Source organism: Rousettus aegyptiacus, unplaced genomic scaffold, assembly GCF_014176215.1.
Source record: "Rousettus aegyptiacus isolate mRouAeg1 unplaced genomic scaffold, mRouAeg1.p scaffold_m13_p_13, whole genome shotgun sequence".
Lineage (NCBI taxonomy): Eukaryota > Metazoa > Chordata > Mammalia > Chiroptera > Pteropodidae > Rousettus > Rousettus aegyptiacus.
The window spans coordinates 58,528,787-58,545,846 of NW_023416288.1; the positions used below are offsets into that span (position 1 = coordinate 58,528,787).

Here is a 17,060-nt window from a genome sequence, read left to right on the forward strand (position 1 = left end):
TTTGGACTTTAGAGGGTTTGGTATGAACCATGTCATTCAATGATTATCTGGTCTTACAATGCAGATGTTAATTGCAAATAACACTAAGGGCTTGAGTATTAGAGCAAATAGGCCAACTAACGGGAATTGACTTACCTATTAATATCACTGGCCTTCATGATGCAGCTGAAAAAGCGTAACAGTCAAATGATATGATGTAGAAGTCTGATTATCCTTAATAATCAGAGAAATTTGTGATATGAGTTTCTTCATATCTCTAGATCAATAGATACGGAGTCAAAATTCCAGTGGCTCAGCAGGGGAGCGATGGAATCCCAGGGAAGGTTTGGATAGTGTCAGTACTTGGGGCTACTGCAAAGGTCACTAACGGTTCTGCCTCCCCATGAAGAGCTTAGCAAATACAGCCAAGTTCTGCCTTGGTTCACAGCTAGGAATTGAAGTACCTGTTCATTCATTCATTCATTCATTCAACATTGCATACTGGCCTTTGGGGAAAATAAAAGCAAATAAGATGCAGTTTTTGATTTAGAGTTGTTTCAATTTGGTGGGAAAAAACAGACATGTGAACGAACAAACATATAAAATAGGTGATAATAATCAATATTCCTAAAAAGTGCTCTGGGAGACAAGGAGAAAAATCAGCCACTTTGACGGGGCCTCTGGGAGAATGTTTTTTAGAGGGTGCCTGTTGAGCTGGGTCTTCAAGGTGAGTAAGGGTTCATCTGTTACTAAAGTTTCAGCAGGGACAAGACAGTGGTGTGGAAGAGAGTAGAATCTCTCTAAGTCTGAGGACCTTTGCCAAATGAGATGCAAAACCAGACGAGTAGGTGACCAACAACACCAAGGATTAATTCTAATTGCGATAAAGCCATCATTTTAAATCTTTTGTATATTCTCCTCATTTCACAACTACAGGGACAGAAAAGATAAAACAACTGCTTCTTCTAATCTGCAGTTGTGGTCCCAACACCTCTCCAGGGTGACAGGCCCCAGGTGACATTTTATAGCATTTTTTCTGTGTCTGATTTTTGAAAGCCTAGAATGCCTAAGGGGCATTCTAGATAAGATATAGTAGGAAGTGTGAAAATTTCTTTGAAACACAGTATGTGACCAGAATGAAACTTGCAGCTCCATACCAACTTAAATACAAGTGAATCTGATTTAAACAAATTACATAGACACCTTCACATGATAAACATATGTCATGGGCACCACCCTTTACACTTCGATGGCACTTGTCCATATTTAATTTTCTCAGCCACCCTGAGATGTATTAGTTGTTTTACAGATGAGGAAGCCCAGCTCTGCCAAAACTTAATCCAGTGTCCTCTTTCTTTTATTCTTGAGCTAAAAGGTACTTTCCTTCGCAGAGTTAGAGGTAGTTATATGGGTTGGGCACAGCATAATGCAGAGGGAAGGGCACCAGAAATTGGATTAAATGACAAGGTTTCCTGTCACTGACCTTGTGCTCATGAACATATTACTTTGCAAGTCTGGGTCCAATGATCTGGCTTTCCAAACCCTTTTCAGAGAAGTAGGAGAAAGAGAGTCTTAGTTTCTGACCATATAACCCAATAGGATCCCAGAATCTGTCTCCTAGCAGTAATTCTGCACTTTTGGCAGAGTTCTCATGGGAAACTAACTCCTTTCTGAAAGCTATGTGTCCCTACTTCAGCTCTACCATTGCTGACAAATGCTGCCATGAGACAGGACTTGTGTTCATGTGCCTATGATATGAGGCACTTAGAAATGAAAGGATGGGGAATTTCCATTCTGCCTCAGCCTCGAGTTTTACAAACACTTCATCCTGTTCAGTTCACAAATCACAGAGCTTCTGTAGCAATGATACTCCCTGGATAGCCAGGACATACTCTGAGGATGCTGGCTCAGAACACATACATTTCAAGGTTAGGTAAAGCGAGTTAAAGGCTCTTAAAAGGGGAGTAGCAGGAAGGAAAGGCATCAGATAGTAACACCTCCTATATCACAATTTTTGTCCAAGACCCTTTAAAAGCGGGTTCTCATTTCCTTCATCAAGGAAGGAGAAAGAATGAGAGAATATTAGATCCTCCTAAGTGGGCCCCCACTAAAAAAAAAAAATCAAAAATTATACAACAGTATTGATTAGAGAAACAGAAGGACTGCTCGCGGAAGGAGTGGGCGGAAGTACACATCGACTGTAATTGTGGTAGTGCCTTGGGAAAGATACTGTGTAATTATACCTGCTGAGGCCACTCATCTTCAAACCAGCATGATAACCCACCCCGCTCATCTGTTTGTTCACTTCCTGTTCAGTTATTTCCCATATTAGTCTCCTGAGTTGCTCAGAAAGACCTGCCAACAGTGCAAAGTTTTCTGTGGGAATCAAAATGGGTCGCCTACTGTTATTCTACGTTGGCACGGTGGAGCAACCAGGTCTAGAAATAAGGGACTCTTTCGTTACCTAGTTGCTGATGCCGGCTCTGGGAGTTATCAAGCTTTCATTTGGAGAGCCCCTAGGTATGCGAAATTCCCACTGGACAGCAGAACCCAGGTTAGCCCAGGAAAATAAACAACACAAATGAAATCATCCTCTGGAACATATCAGTGGGATTCCTAAATGGTACAAGGAAATGGAAGCCAGTGAAGATGTGACATGGGATAGTCCGTGTCACCCACATGGAAAATATGAACATCGAAAGAATTTCCTATTCTAAACAATGTGCAGTCTAAAATACACTCTCTGGAGACGCTCCTGAATGTACAGGCTTCTGGCTGCTATTTATAGCGGCTAATGTGTACTTCACCAAGATTTTTATTCCAATAAAGGAACTGTATCTGATGTAGGGAGTTATTAAAGTGGAAAATAAACTCTCACATATTAACTAAGTCAATTAATTGGTACTAATCTCAAATGTAATATTCGAGCTCAATTATCTAGACTAACTGAATGGAAGGTCAGTACAAATCATGAAATATTTTAATAGAAATTCAGTTTTGAGAATAGGTTCAGTGTACCTGGTGACTTCTGCCAGGCTAACAAAACATTAGAAACTTGTTTAAAAATTGCATAAGCAGGAATGATTTATAATGAGCGAATTAGGCTTTTAAATGTAAGCGAATGCTTCCAAAGTTCCTTTAAAAGTTTTAAAACGTTGTGCTCTCAAGTGTTTAAAAACTAAGCCATGGAATGTAGCTTACGTATTTAACATATTAATCAAGTCCTTTATTTATAAATAGTTCAAAGTTATACTTTTCTACGATTCCAGAATGAATGATAAAAATTAAAAAATGAAGGGATCTGAAATAATGAAGATTTACAACAGACTAAAAACTAGTTTTCCAACTGCTGATGAATGTCTCTTATTAGAAAGCAAATGAGTAATAAGAACTGATTTTATTCACAAAGTATGCACATTATTCCTCTTTAACCTCATTCACAGATGAACGAGAATCCACTTACTTAGCCACTAAATCATTCCAACATGGTCATGTTTTATGTCCAGTGGTACTTTCTTGTAACATTGTTAAGGGCCTTTGGAATAATTAAGATCAAGAACTTCCCTAGAAGACTTTAAGGGAATTGAGATAGATTTCCCTTGACTGGGAATCTGGAATAGTCTGTAATCATTCCTGTCTGCCATTCCCACGAGGCCCAATGAGGGCCACCGAAGCAGATCTTTTAAACATGGCTGGCCGGTCAGTGAGAAAAGCAACAGGCTGGGTACATAGAGTCAACATACATATTTAATAGCCTTCGTTCCATTTGTATTTGATTGTGATGAGGATCCCTCGCTTGTAGAGGCTTCTTTGTTTGTGACACTTCTAAGTTTCCCAGCTTTACACAGAAGGACTCCTTGGGTCCTGCATGTTTACAAAGTCAAGCTTCTTGTCCTCTCTGGGAGCAGTGAGCTCTCATTAACGCCGTCATTGGAGTCTGGAGAGGATGTTAGGAAGGCCCTGGATCACAGGGCCCTGGAAAAACTATCGCTTCAATTCGCATTATCTTATTTAGAATTGTATTTTAAAATAAAGGAATTTTTCAGGATACCGGTTACTTCTGTGGATGGAGAGGCAAGGGGGTTAGGGATGGGAATGGTTTGCAGGGAGTCAGTGATCCTGGAAATGTTCTAGGTCTTAAGCTGAGTCATAAGTTTACAGTGTATGCATTTAATAATTTGTAACTTCCATATATGTTACATAATATTTTGTATGTATCAGCTTTTTCATTATAAGAATGAGTAAAACCACTAATTTAGACTAAAATGACTAAAACTCATTTTGTAAAAACTAGGCATATAACTTTATATTATTAGTAGGATATTTATATATATTGTTGAGGAGCTTTTGGTTACTGCTTTAGTGGTGCTGAAACCATAACTATGTAATATAAAAAAAGAAACCATAATTCCACGAGGCAAAAAAGAACTATTTGAAATATGTGATCAATTAAATATTAGATATATAAATTGTTGAGATGAAGACCTTGATATGTTAGATACTCTCCTGTATCTTTTCAAATAAGTAGGGAAAATGAGAAAAGACTCAAAAATGAGGAGATACATTTTTTTTTCCAGGATGCAGCCTTAGTTCACATGCACAATTCTTCCATCACTTTCAAGGTGCCTGATAAAATGGATTTGAAACAGAGCGGAGATTAGACTCCAAATTGTCTGAAGACGTGGGAACTCCTGCATGTGTTCAGTGATTCAGAAGGCCCAGAAGGTAAGTGCTAAGGGGCCAGGTTTCCTGGGAGATGACCCCAGAGAGGGCTTTCCTCATAGCTTCTTCTTTCTCACGTCCTCCAGCCAGCCAAAAAACCTCAACAACAGGTAACATATACTGAGCACAAATCATATATTTACACATATATGATATATATATACAAACATATATGTATCATATATACATATCATGTATAGCATGTATATTCTTTCTTTCTATCTATCTATCTACCTACCTACCTACCTACCTACCTACCTACCTATCTACCTACCCATATCTATCATCTATCATCTATATCAATCATCTATCTATCTAGTGCTTTATAATCTACATGAAACCTTACAAGGAGGAACCGTTACGATGGCCTTTTTCCTGAAGGGGAAATGGGCTCACAGAGGCTAAGTTATCCTTGGTCACCTAGCTGGGACTCAAACCCAAGTCTATATGATCCTGTTTTCTGGAAGCCATGGTGTCTGTGTCCCTCTCCAATCTCTCAAAAGAGAGTCACGATAAAGGCAGAACATGAAATCCTTTCTAAGGAATCAAATCAGTTCTTACTTCTTTTAAGTTTAGAGAGAAAAATCCTTTGGTGAATTTGAATTGCTAAAAGAAAACTGGTAAGGATGGAGAAATCCTGCGTAATAACTTAGTATCATAATTAAGCTTTGTTTAAAGAAATCTTGGCGAGACCACATATACCAAATAAAAGACTCCAAAATTGATGGCAAATAAGCTTCTATTTGCAAAACCACCACACCCACTTTCCTCAGATGGCAAAGTTTGATTCCAAATTCTTAACATTTACTATTTTCATTCTCCCTATCCACTTATCTTTCTTTGCTTTTAATTTTATTCATCATGAAGTAATCTGACCTAATCTTTTATTTAGAAATATTAGCCATAAACTGTTTGAACTAAAAAAAAAAAAAAAAAAAAAAAACAAACCATGTAATACACCGTAGTATACACCATTTTCCACAGAGCATCTCCCTATTTCCTTAATCAGTGGCCGTGGGATTTTTTACAGACACCTCCATTCATTCAGGAGTCTGTACTCTGCAGGCAGACTCTGCCTCAACTTAGCTGCTGGGTGATCTCGAGGAGGTCAGCGTCCCTAGACTTAAGTTTCTTCATATGTAAAATGAAGCTTTTAAAATTCATTAGGTCAGGGATTCTTGGCCCAGAGTTCATGGGCACCCTGGAGGTCTGTGGATGGAGGTCCATGACGCTACTAAAAATAAGTGCCAAGTTTTATGGGTGCATGTGTGAATTTTTCTTGGAGGACAGTCTTCAGTTTTCACCAGAGACTCAAAGTAGTGTGTGGTCCAAAATGAAAAAGTCATATTCCACTGCAAAATATTATCTATAAGGTCATTGACAACCTAAGATTTTATGAGTGATGATGTGACTAAGCCCCTGTCCTAATGGTGAATACTGTCTTACTGAGAAAAATTCAGAGAAAAGCCAAGAACATTAATGCCAACAGTATTCTTTGGCTTGAGGGGCAAAACTTGATCTCTGTTTCTATTTTTCTGTGAAATGGGAATAACATGGGAAAATTTTTGAGGACAAACAAAACAGTGACTATATCTACACATGTAAGCAATTTACCTGAATGAGCATAAAGGATAGTTCAATTAGGCCCAATAGCCTCATTTGGTCTGTTGCCATATAACTCCTTAAACTGATTTTTCCCCATCTTAGGGAGTTATTTTGGCATTGTAGAGATGATGGACCTTCATTCAGCCAAGACAACCAACAAAAAATTCCATTGGTAATTTGTTATAGGAGAAATGTTTTGAGATTTGAGATAGGCAAACCAGATTGCACTCCCCAGCCAAATGAAGACGGACACATCGCCTAACTTTTCAGACCTACAGATTCTTCATCTGTAAGATAGGGATAATAATATCCATGTCTGCTGTGGATTGAATGTTTGTGTTCCCCCCAAATTCATATGTTAAAACCTGACCCCTAATATGATGGTATTAGAAGGTGAGGCCTTTGGGAAGTGATTAGGTCATGAGGGTAAAAGCCTCCTGAATGAGATAGGTGCCTTCCACAAAAGAGACTCCTGAGAGCTCCCTCACCTCTCTGTCACGTGAGGACACAGTGAGAAGATGGCTGTCTATGAACCAGGAAGTGAACCCTCACAAGATACTGAATCTGATGGCACCTTGTACTTGTACTTCCCAACCTCCGGAACTGTGAGAAATAAATTTCTGTTGTTTATAAGCCACTCAGTCTATGGTATTCTGTTACGGCAGCCTGAATAGACTAAGATAAGGTCATAGGGTTGTGACAATTAAGTGATATAGGTATATAAAATACATCGCTTAGCCTGGCACTTGGTTGATGCTAAATAAATGATGGTTCCTTTTACTTTCTAACACTAGATGAGATTTTTTGGCTGATACTTTTTTCTGCTTAAGAACTATTTTTGCTTAACTGCACTCTACAGATGAAATTCTGAGTTATGTTTATATACTATATTTAAAATAAAAGATGTAACATTCGAGAATTAGGAAATTAACCACATGGCTATAGTAAATGATTTTGAATTTCTCATGGAGCAGTTATATTTGTGTGGCACATTTAAATGTGATCAAAAGATTTTATTCTTTCCCAACCTCAAGAGAATCATCTTAGCATGTGTCAAGATCTGTACAGGAAGGAAAGAAACTTTGCAGTAACGATGCAGTGAATTATAATGCCTGAACTGACAGATGAAGAAAAATTCAGACTCAGTATAATGTCATTTTGTACCAAAGGCCTAACGAAATATTAATATGATTTTAATAATAACATTTAACATTTGTTGAGCATATACTATGTACCAGTCACTGTTAATGTCTCTTCATGAGTTAAGTATCTTAACTTTTACAATGACCTTGTGAGGCAGAGTAATTATCCCCATTTTTATACATAAAGAAATAGAAGGAAGTAATTTGTCACAAGTTCACCCAACTAGTAAAAGTCAAAGTCAGGATTCGAACCCAGGCCTTTCAGACTTCAACACCTATATATAACACATCATCCTACCTTTCCTTAGGTGACTGAAGATTGATAAATTATGAGTGTCACATACACAGACTGTGAAGAAAAATGCATTGCTATTTTAAACTGTAAGCACATTGACTGATACATATGCCACATTTTTTTTTCCAGCTAAGAATGAAGTTATGAGTCAACATGTGAAGTCCTTAAAAATCTTGGTTTTCCATTTTTATTTAACACATGTCACATTGGTTAGGTCCTGGACTCCTGATGCTCCACTAGTAACCATGAAGCAGGACACCTTTAGGATCAGGGGAATTGTTGTTAGATTAGTGGAAACAGGTCTGAAGGGGAGTTTTGAGCAAATTCAGTGACACTAATAATTTAGACAATTTCAAAGAAATATATATATTTGAACTTCCTAATGGAAAATAATTTTCTGATTACAGAAAAAAAAAATCTCATTTGAAAAGGTTTTGATTTAAAATGTCAAGGTCACGATGCTAAGCACTGTAAATGAAAGTGCGTTTTTGTGAGTGTGCGCGTGTGCGTGTTATATAATCACGAATTGGCTACACAACTAAATCATGTGAAGAAAGTTTCAGGGATAGAGTTCCAGGAGGGGACAACTGAGACCCAATGGATTTTTAAAAATTGTTTTTGTTTTTCTAGTGTAGTAAAAATATTTACTCTCAAAGGTCTACTTCTTGGTATTTCAGAGGCCCATACAAATGTAGGAACGGTGACAACAGCAAGAGTGTTTTTACTCCCTTTATTTATGTCTGTGAGCCTCCGAATCTGATAACACGACTCCACAATAGGGGCCTTTCTTCTGATCAGAAAGAGGAACTCACGCTGGGTGTGGAAAGCTTGAGCTGGAAATGTAATGAGTTCACATCTTGCAAAGTGAGAGAGCTGCTCCTTGTGCGAGCGAGCCCAACACCGGCAGAAGTAGCATGTCTGATGAAAGAGCTCTTTGTGGATAAAATATCACGGCAGGTTTTTCAGTAGATATACCAAAGCTCAAAATCCTATTGGCCAAATGTAAAAGGAGAGCTCGATTTGAACTGGTGTTAACTCTTCTGGCTGAGACAACACAGCCCTTCCTCAGACCTTGTTACCGGTCGCACCCACTCAACACTCTTTGCTTAATAGTAAATTCTTGCTCTTTATCTTCCTACCAATTCTTGTGCCTTCTGAGAAGTGTAGACAGAAAACCTTCATATTTGTTTCATTTTATGGTAAATAGAAAATGTAGCTTTAATTCTTTTTGTGTTGCAGAGAATCAAGTTAGGTAGTAGTAAAAATTAATATTGATGTTTATTGAATAACACTCAATGAATAATAGCAATAATTCAATATATAATAATTATCTAATGAACACTAGGTGATTAGCACTGTTACTTTGTTCATTTATTAATCTCCTTATATCCTTACAAAACTCCTGTGAGATTGATACTATTGTTTTTCCCATTTTATAGATGAGGAACCAGAAGGTTAGAAAGATGGATTACCTTGTAAGGTCACGTAGCTGATAGGTGGCAGACCTGGGATTTGACAGTACAGCTACCCGATGCAACGGCCCATGCTCTTAACTGCTAAAATTTACTGCCTCCCACCATTACGCGTCTCGGTGTTCCTTCAATTGTGTAGGACATATATGTTCTATTCGGACAAACCTATTGCCGTTGTTGTGATCAGTCCATCTTGGCCAGATACACATAGAAAGCCGGGCATTGTTTTGTACTTGCTGAATAGGAAGAGAGCTGGGTTTGACCCCTTTGAAATGTATCTCTGTCTCCTATAAAACATATGATTCTCAGACAATACAAAAGCAGGTGCATACATAATCCAGAGTAGATGGATTAGGTGTATGGATGGGAGGAGATATAAAAACATGTGAATCAAGTGTTGATGAAGGTGCCATGGACAAGGGAAAATACATTAAGATGGACTGAGAATACAGAGACAAAGGCAGAGAGGAATCGAAATAAAATACAGAAACAGAAAGGGAAAGATAATATACCTATTAATTTCTTTCTTCCTGTGAGATAGGTAAAGAATAATAAACAGCAAAATTAATTGTTTGTTTGTTCAAATAGGTAATTGATTTAAAAATACAGTTTAATTTGAGATGTGTACAATAGTATATTTTGTATAGAAATAATCCATGTAGGATTTTCACTGATGACCTGCTCAATGCATTCTGCCTACTGATGTTTATTCTATCCCTTTTGCTCTAAGTTACTAATCCACCTAGGATGCGACCTTTGTGACTATTGGGACACTGCCTGGACTGATGGCCACTCAATCCTATGTTTCAGGATAGTATCTTGCATTTTGTAGATATTCTATATATATATATATATATATATATATATATATATATAATCAAATTAAATACCTCTTAATCAATCTAAAGACCTCATCTCAAGGACTCAGTGGGAAAGCCAAATGAAGGACAAGGAAAAAGTGAATAGCAAAAAAGATACACAGGCTAAGGGGTGGGCCAAAGACCAGAAGAATGTTTTGATTAACTAGGTTCACATTCTGGGTTATGGAAAGCTAGATCATTTGAAATGGACTAGACTACAGCCCTCAGAATCAGGTGTGGGTGTAGCAGTCTCAGGGTGGCCATGATGCTGTGAGTAAATGCCAGTCCCAAGCACACGAAAACCAGCACGGTACAAAGCGTATGGTTAGCTTTCTTTAGGTAACCCTTTAAAAGATCTGTTTCTCATGAATAGAATGTATAAGAACCTGGCTTATTTTAATTTGTGGTCATAACATCTGGTGAGAGTACAGTTTTAAATTATTTATCACTGCAAAGTAGAACTGCACTTGCTAGTTCAAACACAACAACAACTAATTAAAGTAACAGAGTATTTTTATTTGGAAAGACTTTGTGGGTAAGAGATGGAAAATCAACAGACTTTCTCTTCCCCCACACAGTCTACAGGGGTACAGCCTACAAAGGGTAAAAGCCTTCTTTGATAAGTATCAATGAATACAGGATACATATTATGTTTGAAGATATAAAAATGTAGTTTCTTGATCATCACTGGGTTTTACACAAGTTGAAAAGCATTAAACCTCCTTTTCTCGATTCAGTTATTCTGTCAGTCTGTTCTCAGTGTCAGAATAGAGGTTGGAGCAGAGTAGATGTCTAATAAAACTTTGTTGAATGAGTGAGTGAATAAATAAACCTACAGCTCTGAGCTTTGGGGTCACTCTATTTTTGCTAATTTACTCTACCACCTCTCCAGATCTGGGTTGAGTTCTTTCCTGATTTCCCTAAATCCACAAGAAAGTTAGGTCTTCTCGAGTATTATGTGTAGGGACATAGAATTACATTTTCCAAAATGGAGTATTACCTTATTGTTTTATTTGGTTTTAAATAAAGTAATATATGATTACTGGGAAGAAAATTAGACAATGCGAAAAACAAAAGGAAAGTAAAAATTACCACCAAACTCCCAAAGAAAACATCCATCTTGCTACAGATGAGGAAGCCAAGGTCTAAAGCGAAAGGAAGAAGGATTTGCCCAAGGTCTTAAATGCCCTTCATCTTCGGATCAAAACCATGGTTTTAGGCGGTCTTTGATTTCTGGTTCTGGCCATCTGTTTCCTGTACACACCCTGAACTATCAAAGTTGGCTGGACCACAGGGCCTGAACTTCACTCGTCCCATAAATGATCAGATTTTACAAGATCCTAAAGGGCAAACATGGGCTTACTTATCAGACCCCAGAACAACAGAGCTAGAAGGGTTACCTTGAAACATGAAAAAGTAAACTTAGTACAAAAATAAGAAAGTACATAAGTACTTCTCTTGAAAAAGAAAGAAAAGAGATCATCAGATGAAATATAATACCCCAAAAGAATTAATACAGACAGAAATGTAAGTTAAACAAGGTTAGGAGACATTTGTATGAATTTATTTTAGGTTATTAAGGGTACCTAACTAAGCTTCACCGAGTATGTTTGTTTTTAAGGTTGACATTAAAGGAAGACAGAAAGACATATCCTTCTGCACAGAAAAACAACAACAACAAAAAAACTGGAAGGAATGAACCATGCAGCTGTGTGGAAAATTCTTAGGTAAAATCCTGGTTCTGAAGAAACCTGCTTGATTCACTGATTACAGTATGTTTGTACCACAGTAAGTTAGTTTTACCATTCCTCTCACACCACATTAAGAAGGTTCCTTATCCCATCAAAAGTAAAGAAGCTGAAGATAACTGATCCAGCCTGATGCCCATTTCCTGTCCTCATTTCCTGAGTCCCTTTAGCCCCAATTCTATTAAGCCTGCCCCCATACTCTGGCCTGGTCTGTTACCTAATTCTACTGTACTTTATTTTCTTAGCTTACCATGAGGAATATAGAGGCAGAAACCAGGTCTATTTATATCTCACCATTATTTTCCTAACACAGACACTGAAATGTGATTGATGCTTAATAAACATTTGCTGCGTAAAGGTCTTTCGTGGAGTTCCAGGAGAACCCGAGGCCAAACAACACATCATTGGAAAGAATTAGAGGGATGCTCCACTGGGCCTGGAAACTGTATACATGGTTTTGGTGTCCACTCAACCCTGGTACCCCTGTACTCCCCCTGGTTCTCCTTACCTCCTGGATGCTTTGGTCTTCCATTGTGTCTTTATGACATCTCAGTCTCTCTACACGTGCCTTTTTGGCACTATCACTACCACCACCTCCAGCTTTTGTTCTGCTACTGCCATGCCAGGTGTGCCCGAACTCACTTCTCCAATAATAACTTCTCCCACTTTCTGAAAAAAGATGGAAAATCTCCATCTTCAAATGCCTGGAGGAAATCTCTGTTTGGATGTGGTTTCTACCTGAAATTAAACACTCCACCCATGCCCACCCAAGATGGCAACTCATTTCAGTTTCCCCGCTTGGGACAATGCAGAGACCTTCTTTCCAGCTCCTCAGACTTATATTCCTCAAGCTTATCTTTGAGTTTCTCTATTTCCTGAAATTCCCCCCAAATAAAGACGCTCCCATTTGATCTTGATTTCTGTATTTGCTGCCCTGATTCAGGCCTTTATTACTGTATATTCCCACACTCTAGTCCACTGTAGATAACGTTCTCCACCATGTTTTCATCATGCATAGTCTCCCTGCTAAGACTATTGCCTTTTATGTGAATTAGAAACGCCCAGGAGGTACAAGTCCAACTCGTTCTTCCCCAAGCACTCAACAAATTTCTTGCACCAGGATTCTTATTTTCACCGCTGAGCTTTTCCTGGTATGATTCCCTCACCTACGGGGCTCCCTTTTTACTCTTCATCACCATCATTACTTCCTCCATGGCTTACCACTCCTAAGAAGCTCTTCCTGGCTAGTTTCATCACAGAATAATGTTTGCCTTTCCTTCTCTTGGAATTAACGTTTAGTTCTGGCTATATTGCCATGTTGCTTCTTTCTTACTTGTTTAGCTAATGACATAATGGTTAAAAATAAAATAAAAAAAATAATAGCAACCACTATTTATGCCAGGTACTGAGCTAGACCATCTACGGAATTTAATAATCTTCACAACAACCACACAAACTATGTAGACATTATGCCTATTTTACAAATAAGGCAACTATGGTGTAGACAGAAGTCACTTGCTCATGGCCACAGGGATCATAAGTGACAGAGCTGGGATTTGAACCCACAGAGCCCAGGTACCACTCATAGTGTCATGCATGTTTGTGCATAGACATTCTGAGAATGGCAGCCAACTCTGACCAAGTTAATCAAAGGCAGTGATTTGACCTTCTTCTTTCGCATTCTCCAAACAAATGAGTAGAGCCTAGGGTCATAAGGACTTTTTCCAGTTTTTTACTACAGAATCCCTAAGGGATCGCCTAATTACTTACCACCTTTTCATATGTGCATTGAAATTACTGTGAGACAACATTGATTTGATGTTAAAGGTGATTGTTTAACATTTTTCTGCCAGGAAATCCTACTCTGCTTTCCCCTAAGGACATCTGATTTAAGCTGAATTAGATGCCATTGTCCTTTGCCCTGTGGCCTAAAATTTAAAAATATGTATTTACATCTCGTGCTAAATATGGTCACTGCTTTTTATTTCTCCGAACTGCCCTTGAAGTCACCATGACAGCGGCCTCACACAACATAACTTCCAACTAGACTCCGAATCTCCACAGTAACATACTCTACAGGGTATTAGCCCACAATATGTGGATTACTGAATTTGCATGCTTTTCTTATAATAAGAATAAAAATTTGTCACCAGATCCATCTGGGACTTTCGTCTTTACTTTTTTAGACTAAAGACTCCCATTTCCTAAATGCTTTCAATATTCAATATTTGTCATTTTAATGTCATTTCACATAACTGCTTTTTAGACTTTTATCCATACGTACATTGCCCATGTCACTTAAAAATTCCAATATGAAAGGCACTGAACAAATGCAACTATTTGGTTCTTGCTCAAATCTCTCTTTTTCTTGATTTTTTTTTTAATGCAGAATTTAAGTGAAGGAAAGTTTTCCAAAACTGCTTTTGCAAACAGTTGAGTATGCAAACATTTGACCTTACAGACTGATAATCTTCAAGGCCCGAAACCAACACTGTTATTGTTAATAACACAGTATAAATACTTTTCAACCGAGATCTTTACCTTTCTGCTTCCAGGCGCATCTCTTCCCGTTTTTGCCTCCTAAGTTCTCTGCGACGTTCAAAGTCATCCATGGTGTGGTTTCAGGTTTAAGGAGACCAGATGATGTCTGGATCTGTAAGGGGAGGAGGGAGAATCGATATCATCGATGAGTCAGAGCTATTATCTCCCAACGGTTTTTCATCCCTTCGTTTTTTCTTTACTCTTGAGAAAAACACCTTAGAAGACCGGTGAAGTAGCCAGTGACCAGTTTCTGATTCTCAAGCTGCGTCCTTTATGTGTTAAATTCAGTCTCATTCATGGAACTATCAGAGACAAATAAGTAAGATCCCAGGGCTTCAGTTAAAAAAATAAAGACCTCAGGCGACAGAGAGGTTTTAAAGACTTGAAATATTGGTGAGATCACTTAAGATTTTGTTCTTTGTAACTTGTTGAACCACAGACACAAGTTATAAAAAAGTGAACAAAGAGGAGAAGAAAACAAGAGTGAAAAAAGAAAAGTGGCAAAAAAAAAAAAAAAAGAAAGAAATATGTAGGAATTAAGAGAAAAGTAGAAGTAGGAGACATAAAATAATATAAGTATCCAGGCATAATTTGCATATTCTAAAAGAATATTAATATCAGAATGATAATAAAGACTGCAGAAATAATACCACAAATAAACGTAATGCAGCAGCACTTCTAAAAGTGGTTACGTTCAGACCAAGCTGTTTTCAGACCTTAAAAGTCCCGGCTCCTTGTAACCCAACCATTTTATCCTTTCCTACCTCCTTTGTGATGGTTTTAATCCCAGAAAAATCTTCCCTTTCCAGCTTTTCAGCTGAGGAGCCTGCTTCCTCTGTGTTTCTGTGCCATGGAGTCAAGTATTCCAGAATTCCCCTGCAGCCCCCAAACCCAAAATGACTACCAGAAAAGGGGAAGCGGGCTCTTTTTGTCCTTGCTTTGTTTACAGAGCTGTCAGTGGTTAGTTAAACTCGGCCTGGAATCTGGCATTTAAGGCCTGCTTGAAGATTGTTTCCTGTGTGGAGCGGGAGGCCTCCACTTCCTCTGGAATTCTAGACCCTCTGCTGCACTCGGATCACAAAAAAATATTTTCCAGCCCTTTCTGTGCACATGAGACGAGCCATTTGCTCTACGTAAGAAAATAAGGAGCCTGCAAAAGCTAAAGCCATCCTATCGTGTATCTTTGAGGGAGAGAAAAAGCAAAACTAAGATTTTGAAGCCACATTCGGAACCTTCTTAATCGTCAGATTTTTTAATTTTTTTATTTTCAAGCGCTTTCCCCTTAAGAAACCCACACAAACAAAAATAAAACCCCAGCCAACAAAAACAAAAGTATACATTTAAATTTTCCCTCCTTTTTCCTCCCTTGAGGTATTATTTATACTGCTTATAATTTTTTTTTTTTTTTTTTTAGAAATTCAAATTTTGGTATTTTTTTGGGGTTTTTAAATTTGAAGATGTTTTTCTATCTCACTCTTACCAAGAGTATTTTCCAAGACTTTGCTAGTTACGAAGGAAAGAATCAGTTTTCCTTTAAAAAAAAAAAATTATTTCATCTACTATAAAGAAATTTGTCTTCATTTTTCAGGCTGATCTCGTCAGAGTTAACAGAATGAATAAAGAGCGAGTTGCGGGTCCCCTGAGAGGCTGTCAGAGGGTCCTGCTCTCTGGGGTGGGTGCCTGTTCTGAGCACAGTGCAGAGTGAGGGGACAGCTCTGTGGGCAGTGGGTCCTCAGTTTCCTGAACACTGAGTACAGTCAGAAAGCAAACTCTTCTCTTTCCTTTTTTAAATAAAGTCTTTTGTTGAATATAAATCTCTTCTCAAATTACTGTAGCAGCAGTAAACAGAAATGGGAGAAAGAGGTCTGTCTGAAGGAAATCATTTCACTTTTCTTAATTTATACAAGTAGCTCGAAGAGCATCCTCTGAGCTCCTGGGTGCTGCTCCTCCCTCAACCAAGCGAAGCAGTCATGCTGGCTCCTTGTTGGCAAGAGGGATCCAGCTTCTCTGCCTGTACCTCTGCTCGAGGTGCAACCCAGCGGCGAGAGAAACATCCCCAAGAGGGTGGAAGGTTGGCAGAGCCCTGCAAGCGGCAGCGTCTTCGAGTACTCAAAGGGAAGTGAAACAGATTAACTGTCGTGTGGTCACATTGGCTGGTCAACTTCCCTGGCTCTCTGCCCACACGCATTCTTTTTCTCCTACCTGTTCTCTCCTCCTATTCCTCACCTTTTATTATTTAACTTAAGCACTTTTTTTTTTCTTCCTCAACCATAAAAAAAACTCTATACCTATCCAGTTATTTACTCATTTGAATGCTGCTGATTATGTATCTATGGACACTTGGAGTGTGGGGGGGGGGGGGAAAGAGAGAGACAGAGAGACAGAAACAGAGATACACATCTATGTGGACAAGTGCCAAACGCCTTCATGGACCTGTGGTGGGTATACCTGAGGTAGAGGAGAAAGCACACCTGTGGACGGTGTGGCATCACCCTCCATCGGGGTGTGTGTGTGTGTTGTGTGGGGGAGAGAAGGTGTGTGGTTTCTACAAATGGCTCTTTGTTGGTCTCACACCACAACGGGGCTGAAGATCTTTCTTAATCTTCACATCCTTTCATAGCGGAGCTTCCCAGAATGTCTCTGGCACTTCTCCTATGTAAGAAGGGCCATATCTGCATAGAATTTTAAATGATTTC

General features: G+C 38.6%; 1 protein-coding gene across 6 annotated transcripts in view; it reads right to left on the reverse strand.

The window, feature by feature from the left end:
- CALD1 (caldesmon 1) overlaps positions 1–17,060 on the reverse strand; it is a 164,518-nt gene that overhangs the window by 72,574 nt on the left and 74,884 nt on the right. For 3 of the 6 annotated variants that reach the window (XM_036230891.1, XM_036230888.1, XM_036230893.1), the window contains exon 3: positions 14,365–14,476. In XM_036230891.1, the coding sequence (XP_036086784.1) occupies positions 14,365–14,435 (71 nt within the window). In that variant the 5' untranslated portion in view covers positions 14,436–14,476. Of the gene's footprint in view, positions 1–14,364; positions 14,477–15,128; positions 15,414–17,060 lie in introns of those variants that run through there. The other 3 variants (XM_036230894.1, XM_036230890.1, XM_036230889.1) reach the window with 3 other exon arrangements.